This window comes from Gekko japonicus, unplaced genomic scaffold (genome assembly GCF_001447785.1).
Source record: "Gekko japonicus isolate JY-2015 unplaced genomic scaffold, Gekko_japonicus_V1.1 scaffold2892, whole genome shotgun sequence".
Taxonomy (NCBI): Eukaryota; Metazoa; Chordata; class Lepidosauria; order Squamata; family Gekkonidae; genus Gekko; species Gekko japonicus.
The window spans coordinates 80,557-92,832 of record NW_015171589.1 but is presented as its reverse complement, the minus strand read 5'-3'; the positions used below and the strand labels follow the sequence as shown (position 1 = coordinate 92,832).

The 12,276-nt window shown below is 44.0% G+C and overlaps 1 protein-coding gene across 1 annotated transcript in view; it reads right to left on the bottom strand.

Annotated features, from left to right (window-relative positions):
* LOC107117702 (polyphosphoinositide phosphatase-like) overlaps positions 1-12,276 on the bottom strand; it is an 81,381-nt gene that overhangs the window by 31,939 nt on the left and 37,166 nt on the right. Inside the window, exon 2 of the mRNA XM_015419859.1 lies at positions 7,734-7,816. Within this exon, the coding sequence (XP_015275345.1) occupies positions 7,734-7,816 (83 nt within the window). The remainder of the gene's footprint in view (positions 1-7,733; positions 7,817-12,276) is intronic.

Below are 12,276 nucleotides of genomic sequence, written 5' to 3'. Positions count from 1 at the left end.
AGTTATCTATATTAAGCTTGTACCCACCAAAAGTTCTCAGTTCTAACACAGTGACTTTCTGGACCTTGCATACATCTCAATAAACTTATCACTTCCGAGAGAGTTGTTGAGTGTAACTGGACTGGGGAACTAATCCCCTTTTAAAGCTGTCTATGCGTATGGCCATTACTACATCCTCTGGCAGCGAATCCCACATTTTAATCACTCACTGTGTAAAGAAATATTTCCTTTTCTCCCTCCACTGTCCAAGGTCAGGTCTACCGATATAGTGGAAAGGGTAGTGTAGTCCTGTTCTCCAGAGGCCAGGTCTACCAATATAGTGGAAAGGAGTTGGTAGACCTGTTCTTCAGAGAAAAGGTCTACCAATATAGTGGAAAGGGGTGGGTAGACCTCTTCTCCGGAGGACAGGTCTACCAATATAGTGGAAGGGGGGGGGGGGGAAATTTGACTTGATTCTGTTTTCTCTTATAATGTTTAAATTATTCTTAAAATATAGTTTAAATGTAATCTAAAAGAATTTACAAGGTTATGGAAGTAATCTTCTAAAAACTAATTTACGCAATAGTCAAATGCTTACTCGTTTACACCTTTAATGCTACTAGCTTTGTTCGCTCACGAGGTTGAATTTCTGCCCACAACACTGTGGAGCTTAGAGGAAACATTGGCAACCCTAGTCAGGAGGCAACTTTGCCATCATATATATCCCACAAGATCCGTTCATTTCTTGTGTGGCTGTACCTGGCTTTTGCAACTGGATTTTGGCAGCTTGAACTCCTGTCCAGCCCTGCCCTTTCCAATAAAGAAGAGAGCACTGGGTAATTTTTAAAATAGGAGGTACACAAATCTGCCTGGATGTCACACCCTTTGACAAGTAAAGTCCAAGGCTATTGTGAGGATAAAAAGAAATACCCCAGGTACCTTGCCCTGAGTTTCTTGAGAGAAAGTGATATACAAGTTCCCTCCTCCACTGGCTCTGAAAGAAAGTCTTGTGGCACTCTAAAAATGAACCATTTTTATTCTGGCATAGGCTTTCATGAGCCATAGTGCACAATTAAATGTTCTGTTCAGTTTTGTTGGAGAGAAAAAAATGTAAATTAGGAGTTCAAAAACATCTGACTCTTCCATTTCATGGCCTTTGACTTCCACTTTCCATCTATTTTCTCTCTCCCGCCTCTATATATATACAAACCTGCCAAGTGATAGATCGTTCAAAGACCTGTCTTTTTCCTCCAGAATGTTTCAATCAGCAAAACTGAATTGGGTTTGAAAGATTAAATCCTTTCTCCCATCCTATGTGGCTCTTCTCCAAATCACAGCTGCCTGCGGGCACAATTTACCTTTTACAAGTCAGTCAGCATTCAGGAGGGAATGCTCACTGTACTTGTGCAAAGCCCTTTGGTTGTTATGGAGAACAAATAAAAGTTGGATCCATGTGAATGGCTTAGTTCAGGGCTCCCCAATCTTTTTGAGCCTGTGAGCACATTTGGAATTTTGAGACAGAGTGGTGGGCACCAACCCCAAATAGCTGCCTCAGGAGATGGAGGCAAATGGAATACCTTGCTCCTCACACCTCCTGGGAAAAAGGAAATCTCGAAGGAAACTGCGGAAGGAAAGTGTTGGAAGTTCCAGATGCGATGTCCCCTGTCTCAGACCTCCAGACTGAGTGGCAACAGAGGCTAGATAGCGATACTGACCTTTCTTCCTGTATCTACTGTTCTGCCACTGTCCTCTTTGGAATGCAGACTGTGTTCTCAGGGATCAATTTCCCCTTTCCTGCTTCTCTCTCACTCTGAATGAAGACTTGCTCTCTACCTGCAGGCACCAAGAGAGGGACATGCTGTCCTCTCTTGGCACCATGAGGTAGATGGGCCTCTTGCCATCTGCCTCCATCCATTAGCTAGTAAGTTAGTAATCTATCAATATCTGCTCTTTCCTATCCAAACTGTACTCAAATAAAGAGAGGAGTTTTTCTCTTCTAAGCTTGCAATGTTGCTCTGTGTAGTTTTGTAAGCTGAGTAAGCTGGTAAAGTGACATTCCTGCATTTGTAGCGTTATTTAAGCACTCTGCTAACTAATGGTGACTGGACTAACCACACCAGTTAATCTCAATAGAAAGTCCAGGGGTGTTGGCACATAAAAACAACAACGCAGCACACATCTGTAAATTAGCTAAAAGAAAATTTACTAAAGAATAGGAAGGGTTACATGGAGAAATAAAAACAATAAACAGTCTAACTGAATAAGCTACATCTTTCTAGCTGATGTTAACTCCAAGATAGAAAGTTCCGCTACTGGACTCTTAACAAAGGAGGGGAGAAGAAGACCGAAAACGCCTACGTGCCAGATATCAGGTAACATCACCCAACAAGACTCTCATTGAGAGTCTTCTTCGGAATCGTTCCGGAGTCCCGGGAGAGGGAACGCCTAGCTGCAGTTAAAGAGGAAGAACAGAATTTAGTAAAAGATTTTAAGAGAGCAGAGTAACGAAATGGAGGAATATATTTCTTTCTTACCTTACTTCCTATCTTACTTTATTATAATTCATTTTATTATATTGATTTTGATACGAAATATATACAGAATATATGGTTATAAACATAAGGAGACCCAAAGGGAAATTATGGGAGATAGAGTTTATAATTGCATTTGTACTGGAGTAATTTTGAGAGGCAGAAATATTTACTTAGGTGTGCCAATTTCTATCGGACTTAATTAATGATTATAATTTACAAATGAAGCAGAATAGAATTGGCAACTTGTAGAAGAATATTATTAAAGAATGTTAAATTCATTTCCTGTTGTAGAATAACTTATAATTAATTTGTAAGAGTTTGAAATTAATAAAAATTTAAGTTTAAAAAAAAGGTAACATCACCCAACTATGAATTGATCAATGACCAGGCTAAAGCTCAGTTCATTATGCATAGACCTTCCCCTTCTACCCTGGGAACCTCTACTCAATGTCTCATAGATTCTAAGTAACTAACTACCAGTTAGCATAGACAAACAGGTTAACTCTTTTATACACCAGGGAGAGAACTTGCAGATACTCCAACAAGGGGCTTACCAGTCCTCTGATTCCTTCAGTGGAATAGCCTTTCATTTGATAAGAGAGCAGCCAATAATAAGCCCTGCCCACTTCCTGAAAAGCTCAGTGGGTACCAAGGAAAGTACCAGCAGTGGGGAACTTCCAGCGGACGTTGATTAGAACACTCGCACCAGACACTGTCTCTGCGTTGTTGCAAACTAGAAGAATTTAAAACGCCTACCATAAATAATAATATAACTCCTAATCTTGAAGGCTGAGATGGGATGACCCAAGGGTCAAAAAAAAGAAAACACGGGGGCGTGGCGGCAGAGCGCTGCTGCATAGACGCCTAAATCCAATGCTCCATTTCCACCCCACCCGACTACCCATGCAAATGACTTAAATCACAAAATAAACAACCACCGCACCAACAATTAATTCGAAGAAGCACTCCGGACTTTGTGGTGCTTATCAGGGTGAGTGGAAAAGCTTTTAAAAAGCCGATTTTCTAAGCCCCGTTATACGAGCGAACGCATTTCAAAATGGCCGCCGACAATAAAAATAAAAAGAAAGACCCACAGGAAGAGCCTGTAATGTTGAAAATGCTCCAAACAACCTTAAAAAACTCTTTCCAAACCTTTGAAAACTCGGTTTTGGACTGTTGGATCCCCAGGCATTCGAAATAACTCCACGTTTGATTCAAAGCAAGGTTTATTTCAAAGCGATGGTTCAGACAGGAACAAGGACATTGTTAGGAATAACTACCAATACACAGGTACAGCATAATAAAGGGATTTGAACCATGTTGGGCCAATGAGGCCAGTTCCCGCTGGCGGGAATAGAACTCGTAAACGCACGCCTATTCCATGGGAACGTAACAGTTCAGTACCATCAACACAGGTTCAGTTCACAGGGTAGATAACCATAACAAGCTGAGCGAAGCACCGACTCCCACCACCAGCTGCATGACCTTGGCCAGTTCCGCAAAATACAGAGAAGCATAATGAAGCTACAGAAACCCAAGGGGGGGGGGGCGGGCCAAGACATCTGAAGGGGGGGGGGAAGAGCACAAGACATGTGAAGCAGGTAACATCAGATACAATGGCAGCTAGCTGACACTCTGGAGCCATCCTTCCCAAGCTAAGGCAAAAATGTGCTGTGAGTTGGAGGCTAGAAGACTGTGAGCTAACTCAGCTTAGAGGGAACACTGGTTGCAAGTACTCCCCCCCCCCGCAACTGTTTCAGTCAGGTCTGCAAACATCAATTTTAGCCACAAATGTGTGGTTTTAAGCATTCAGTATTCGGAAGCACGACCACCAAGCATAATGCCAGGGCTTCATTTTAATATACTCGGTAATGCTGTCCCCCTGGAAACAAAGGTGCTCACTTCATTGGATACGAGAGCTCCAGAGTGGGGGGGATATACTTGCTACTTCTGTCCCCTGCAAACAAAGGAACTCACTTCATTTTGGGGGGGAGGGACATAAGCCAGGTAACAGAAGTGCATCTGGCCAATTAATGTGTAGTGGCCACCCGGCTGACAAATCGTTTTGCAGAATCAGTGGCAGGAAATAGTGACCGTGACGGGAGACAGATTGCATTCTGGAATGAAGAAGGACATCGGGACACCATTATCTTCAGGTCCTTATCAGCTCCGTCCTAGCGTTCTTGTGTTTTGAAGAGAAAGTCCAGCTATGAAATCCAGCGGCAAGTCTTCTGGGGTGAGAGGTGTATCAGGAAGAGATGTCTTCACAGAACACAGGTGTGTGCTTTGCAGTTAAATCTTATCTAATCTAAGTACAACAGCTTTTGCTGGCTATTGGGATTTTGCTGGGGGGGGGAGTTTCGTATGTTGATGTGGGCAATCAGGTGCCATATTGTACAGACATAGATCTTAAACTTTCCATATATTTTGGAGTCCTTTAAATGAAGACAGTATTAACCACCTGGTGTTGGAAGTAGTAGGTTTTCATAAGGTTCCCTCTTATTGTCAGACAGCAATGTGTGTTTAATAAATGCTTCTAAAGGGGATACCCACCTAGGGGTTTTCATATTATATTTATCTTTCAAATCTTACCAACATTTTACAAATGCGCTTCTTAAGCAATGCTGCTAAAAATTGGATTGTATGTGTTCGTTTTCTTCAAAATATAAGCATGTCGACCCATACTGAGATCATGACCTTCCAAATGTACTTGTCTTCTATCTTCTACTCTGTTGTGAGTATATTTGTGACCTATGCTTTGTCCTCAAATTTCACAGATGGAGGTGCTGACAAAGACAGAGCTACAGGCGTTGAAGGTGCTGGTGGGCTGATGGCATGCGCTCATCCCCTGATCCCCTGCTTGCACTCCAACCGGTGGATCATGCACCTCAGCATGCACATGGAGAGCATTTTTATGGCTGCCTATTCAGAAAATTTACCTCCTCTAAACTGTAATTTGATTGACCAGGAAGACATGCTAAGCTGAAGCTGAGAAATGATTTCAGTGCATGCAAATGCACCAATGGTGATGGTGGTGCTCTTTACAGGCCACATGCACACTGGTAATCGTGTCTGAAGGTTTGCATTCTAACCTCAACTCAAAGCACTGTTTAATTTGCAATAAATTATCTTCACATGTTGGTTGTTTGGTTTCTTGAAATTCACAGCGAGAGGGCGTACAACTCTCGTTGTAGCAGTTATGCATGACTGATTCCCTTATGCATTTGATCTTATAAAACAAAAGGGAAGGGGACACGTGTGCATGAGCATAAATATGGGACTGCCAATCCAGGTCAATAGACAGCCTCCCGTGAGGTCGGTCTGGGGGAGAAGGCGCTGAGAGAATTACTGCTCTGGAGAGAACAGTGACTGACCCAAGGACACCCAGCTGGATGCCTGTGGAGGAGTGGTCAATCAAATCTCTGTTCTCTCTGATTAGAGTATACACCCCTAAACACCACAGCAGGCTGGCCCAATGTAGGTGATCTCTCCTCTGTTTGTCAAACTCTTTGGGGTTGGGGGGGCATCATCTCCCTGATTTTCTAGCATTGTGCATGGGGTTGGACTAGGTGAACCAGGAGCTCCCCCCTAACTCTATGGTTATAACTCAGGGTTCCCCTGAGTTGAGTTTTATCAATGGAGATTGAACAGCTTGCTTTGTGAACTGTTTTTACTCAACCACCATTCTGGGGGGCTGGGGGCCGTGTGGGTGTGGGTCCAGTTCTTCATTAACCAAAGACAGCAGTGTAAGCTCACTACAATGTCTTATAAACCATTATAACCATCCTACTGACAAAGTGCTGTCTGGAAAAAAGAGTTGCTGCCAGCTAGAAATCTCAGCCCCCCCCCCTCGCACTGACCACTCACTCTCACCAGCATGGCATCTCCTGGCCATCCGTCTTGAAATGGCCTCATAATACCTCCTGTTCTCTAGGTGTGTGCTGGCCATTAATTCCTGGACTGCCCCAGGTGCTGCCCCTTCCACTCCTTACCTGTCAACTCTTACCTAGCCATGTCTCTCCTCCTCCGTGTTCCCCTAACAACCCTGTGATGTAGTCAGCTCCATTGTGCTAAATTGCCCCCTTGAGGCTCCCCTAACAAAAATTTTCTTAACCCTTTCCCCCCCAACCTTCAGGAACATGTGATAAACTCTCGCGCTTTTCTTTTCTTTGTCCCCGTGCCGTTTTCTTTCCTCCCTTTTGCTGCTTCATTGAATGAGGAAGACTACGGTATCGCAAAAGCAACTATTTATTTCAGCTTTACAGTAATTTTACAAACCAGGAAATGTGTCCTGTTAAGCGGGAGTAGGGAGCTATAGAATTACTTGAAGGAACATGAAGGCGATCTGTGCTCTGCTGCCCTTTAAAGTAGCATAATCAGTAAATCGAGTTTGCGCTGTAACATCACTCCACACACCAAGTGCGAAATTTTCCCACCAGTCCTTGCTTCTTGGAAAAACCCAGTAGCGTTTTTTAAAACGCAAACCTTGCAAGTGCATGCCACCTATGTCTCCTGCAGCGGGAGGAATGAGCGTGGGTGGTCAGTGCATGCTTTGTCATTAAGGGTGATGAAGAGCAGGGACCGCGGAAAAGGCACCTTCGTCTTTCGGATCGCTTGGTAAAAACGGTGGAATCCATACACAGCAATATCGCTCAAGCAATGAGCTGACAACAGCTAGCGCTCTCTCCCGATGGTCCTCCATCATGGCCAAAAGTATCAGGAATGAGAGGTTCAAAATGGAGAATCCCCAGACCTTTTAAAAAAATTCCTGGCTCAAAGAACAAAGATTACCAATCAGAAAGCTGAAGATGTGCCACATGATGTCTGCTCATTCCCATTGTTGTGTAATAACAATGTAACGTGATTGAACATGCGTCAGAACAAAGATTACCAAGGAGGGAGGATGGGAGGATAGGAGGGGTTTGGAGGGTGAGGGGCGGGAGTGGGAGGAGATTGATTGCAGGAAAGGCTGTAATGTGAAAATGAAACCCCCGGAGCGGACCCGAGGCAGACTGGCTGGAAATGCTTTAAATGTGAAATTGAGAAAAATGATCAGGGGCAGAAAAATCTGACGAAAACCAAAGGTAAGTGCCAAGTGAGAAATCGGCCCCTGTGAAATCAACAGGAATTTAAACATAAGCAACTTTGCCTAGAGTATGCTCACTTTTATTTGCTTTTTAAAAACTCATTCTCTACTTATATAAATCAGAAACAGAGTACCTTGTATATATGCTGAGATCATCTTCTGAAGGAGATTCGGAGAGATTGATTCCATATCCATCTTTTATGCATTGCACTACATTCTGAATGAAAACAAAATATTTCATTATATCCTGTCATTTCTACCTCACCCCTCCAAACCTCAAAGTGGCTTCCAAGAGAATGTAACAGCAAAACAACAAGATGACTAATTAAAAACTGTGTTTAATAAATACAATACACTCAACACCAGCAGTAATACAGGTTCACTGTGCCTACTCAGTAGCCATGTGCCTTTTAGAAGTTCTTGGTTTAACTGTTTTTCCAGAATAATCAATTGCTATTGCATGATCTATCTTAATAAAGCTCTTCCACTAACAGTGAATATTACAATTAGTAAGATATTTCTTAAGTTCTCTTGCTATTACTGACACAATGAATTCATGCCTAAATTGCACATCTTGCCTACAGAGTAGTTTATAAGCTTTTCATTCTCAAATTAATCCATATACAATGAATAAAGTAGGCTACTCCCTACAAAAGCTTGGGCTACAGTAAAAGCTTTGTCATCTGGCTCTTGTGGAGAATGGGGGTTGCTGGTTAATCATAACTGCTGGATGCTCAAGCTCATGACTCTTCCCCAGCCCATACCCGGAGGAATCCACAGCAACCAAGCCCCACTCTGTTGGGAATGCTATGGCAAGAGTCCCAAGACCTTGCAGGAACCTTCCGCTTCTCACCAGTCATGGAGTCATCCTGTGCAGCAAGCAGGCAAGCAGGCCAGCTGCCTAGGAATCTTCTGACAAAGATACAGCTTAAGGCAAGCTGAAGAGGAAGGAGGCACCTGAAGATAACTGCCAGCAGTGCCAGCTGTCAGAAGCCCAACAATGGTCAGAGGCATCCAGTTGGCCAGTTGTAGAGGTAGAGTTGGGTATGACTGAAGAGGCTCAGATATGGTGGCTGAGGGGGAGAAACTTGCCCTCTGGGTGATGCTGGTTAACTGAGTGTTCTGGATAATCAAATACAGGATAACAAAGCCTTTACTGTATAAACAAGTTAGACACTGAGAAGCCAGGACACCTTCTGTTCTTCTGCTACAAAATACCTTTAAAAAACCATTAAAAATTTTTTAGAAATACAGTGTCAAACAAATAACCATAAACACAACAAATTTGAGACTACATAGATGTCATTCAAGTACAAGAAATTTTTCTGCTAACAGTACAGCAATCTAATACAGTAAAGCTGCAAGTTCCACAAAAGTCATTGTCACATCAGGAGTAGTTGAAGAGTTCATTAAATTTCTTTGGTATGGACTATAGCAAAGGCGATGTTAAAAAAATAGATTACATGGGATTGAATTCTATTGCCAATGTAAATTATGACAGCCACAAGCAATTATCTTACAATTACAAGGGGTTTCAAACTTCAGAATATTTTAACAAAATTAACACCAGTATTTATTTATTTATTATTTGGATTTATATCCTGCCCTCCCCACAAGCAAGCTCACAGTGAGGGTTCCAACAATATAAATTATATATAATATGGTTAAAACCACTTAAAACAACAGTATAAAATAGCACAAAAAAGCAAAAATCCCATGCAAATTCTGATTGCATGTCTTAGTGATTAAGATGGAATTAAGAATCCAGGCCACTGACAGGGGGCTAGCTAGAGGGAGGGGAGTCCACTGCCTCAACCAAAAGCCTGTCTTACAGGCCCTGTGGAATTGTAATGAATCCCGCAGGGCCCTGATTTCATATGGGAGCTCATTCTACGAGGTGGGGGCCAGGGCTGAAAATACCCTGGCCCTGGTCGAGGTGAGCTGGACGTCCCGGGGCCCGGGGACTACCAAAATATGTTGATTAGTAGACCTCAGTGCTCTACGGGGCTCATATGGGGAGAGGCAGTCCCAAAGGTATGCTGGCCCCTGACCGTATAGGGCTTTAAAGGTAAGCACTAGTACCTTGAAACAGATCCAGTATTCAATAGGCAACCAGTGCAGCACTGGGTGGATGTCAGCCCGCACATGTGTCACTGTCAACACCTGTGCTGCTGCATTCTGCACTAGTTGCAACTTCTGGAGCAGAGTCAAGGGCAGCCCCACATAGAGAGAGTTACAATAATCCAGTCTGGAAGTGACCAATGAATGGGTCACTGTAGCCAGGTCTTGGGGGGTTAGATATGGGGCCAACTGCCTGATGTGCCTCAGATGGAAAAAGGCAGATCGACCATTGGTTACACACCGTGAAGGGTCCTTCTCCTCTGAGGCTTGGAGGACATCTTGTGGGTGATTCCCATCCATCACTTAGGGAGGCAGGACTAATTTCAATTACTTCCTGTTTCCTGTAGTGGGAGTCACCCTTGGCTCAGTTCTGGTGCTCCAAAAGCAAAACACTAACTTAACCACTGTAAAAAAGAGAACTTGAACATCAACAACAAGAGTATAGCCAAATCACAAACATTGGAACAGGAAGAAAAAGGTGAGTCCTCTCTCTCATGTAATCTTATTATTATTTTTAAATAGAGTGTGAAAGAACAGCATAGTAGATCGAGGAAATGATGTCCCAGGAGGGCCAAGATGTCCTCCAAGCCTCAGAGGAGAAGGACCCTTCACGGTGAGTAACCAATGGTTGTCCTCCCTCTGAGGTGGATGACACCTTGTGGGACCTCCCAGAGCAGTGTCCCTAATTTTTGGGAGGGTGGTCATCATCAAGAGTTAGAACAGACTGCAGCACTCTCCATCCAAATGCTGCATCAGCAGAGTCATACATATTTTGTAATGCCTGATGAATGTGGATAACAGAGACCATGTAGCAGTCCTACAGACTTCCTCTACCGATGCCCTGTTGGCAAAGGCCATATTCATTGCTGCACTGCGAAGAGAGTGGGCCGTGATACCAGCAGACACTCGTTTCATACTCCTGTAGGCTACAGTAATGCAGGGCCTCATAGTGTTGCTTATGGCAGAGTTAGACATCTTTCTCCCTGTGTGAAGAGGAAAATGTTAACAAACATATCTTCTGTCCATCTGAAACAGGCCATTCTGAGAATATAGCATTTGAGCGCTCTCCTCACATCCAGTGTATGCCAAACTTTTTTCCTCCATATGGGTTGAATTTGGAGAAAATGATGGCAAACAAATCTCTTGTGATCTGTGAAACTTAGTATTGACCTTTGGCCACAAAAGGTGGAATCTGTTCTCAGAACTACCTTGTCTTTGTGAAAAACACAGCTCCAACTGAATTGACAGGGTGCCTAGTTCTGAAATCCTCCTGGCTGAAGTAATGGCCAGCAGGAACAAAGTTTGCATCCTCGGGAATTTGAGCAGAATGGCTACATCAGCTGAAAGGGTTCCTTCGTAAGAGCTGTGAGAACAGTATTAAGCTTCCAAGTTGTAAACCTATGTCTCTGTGGAGAATCCTTGAATAATGCCCCTCTGAGGAAACGGCGAATGTGAGAGTGCTGAGGGATGTTAAGACAATTGTACTGTGACAGGACCAAAGTCAGGGCCACCATCTGTTTCTTGGTTTACTGCCCTGAGACCGCTTACCAGACTGTCCTTGTAGGAACTCCAGTAGTGATCTAATTTCTGGATGCAATGGGTCAGCCTTCTTCCACTGAGCCCATCAGACAAAGGCCTTCCAAGTAGTATTGTAGATCCCTGAGGTTGCCGGCCTTCTAGAGGCCATGATCATATTGATGACTAGCGCTTTGTAGCCTAGTTTTGATAGCTTGTCCCTTTCAATCTCCATGCGGGTAAGCAGAACCACCCTGGCCTGGGATGCCAAACTGAACCGTGAAGCAGCATGTCTTCTGAGACAGGAATGGCTAGAGGAGGAGTCACCACCATCTCCTGTAGTGACGTGAACCAAGGATGACGATGCCAGTATGGTGCCATTACTACGATCTCTGCCCTTAGATCTTGTATCCTCCAGAGAAGCTTGGGAAGTACAGGAAGAGGAGGAAACATATAGAGGAGCCCCTTGGGCCAAGGGAAATGAAGGGCATCCGTGGCCTCCGCCTGGGGATGAAAATATCTGATGTAAAATCTGTCCAGTTGGTTGTTGAGCAAAGAGCGAATAGGTTTACTGTGGAATTCCCAGTGTTGCCACTCTGAGCCAGAAAAAACAAACTCTCTTGTGTAGGGACCATTCGCCCTCCTGGACTGTCTGGCTGTTCAGCCAATCTGCTTGGGTGTTGATGACTCCCTTCACATACTCTGCCCTGATCAATGTCAGATTGGATTCTGCCCAATTCGATAACTGAGTTGCTTCCCTGTGTAAGGCTAAGGACCTGGAACCCCCATTTGTTGAGGTAAGCCTTCGCTGAGATGTTGTCCATCCAAACAAGGATTGGTTTCCCCCTGATCTGAGGGGCGAAGTGTTGAAGGGCCCGCCTAATGGCTTGAAGCTCCAGGAGACTGAACAGCAGTTTCCTTTCTGCTATGGACCATCTGTCCTACACTGGTTGATGGAGTAAGGTGCCCCCCCCCAGTCTGATAGACTGGTGTCAGAGAAAATTTTGGATCCGGGCCTGGATCCAAAGGGACTTGCCTTGA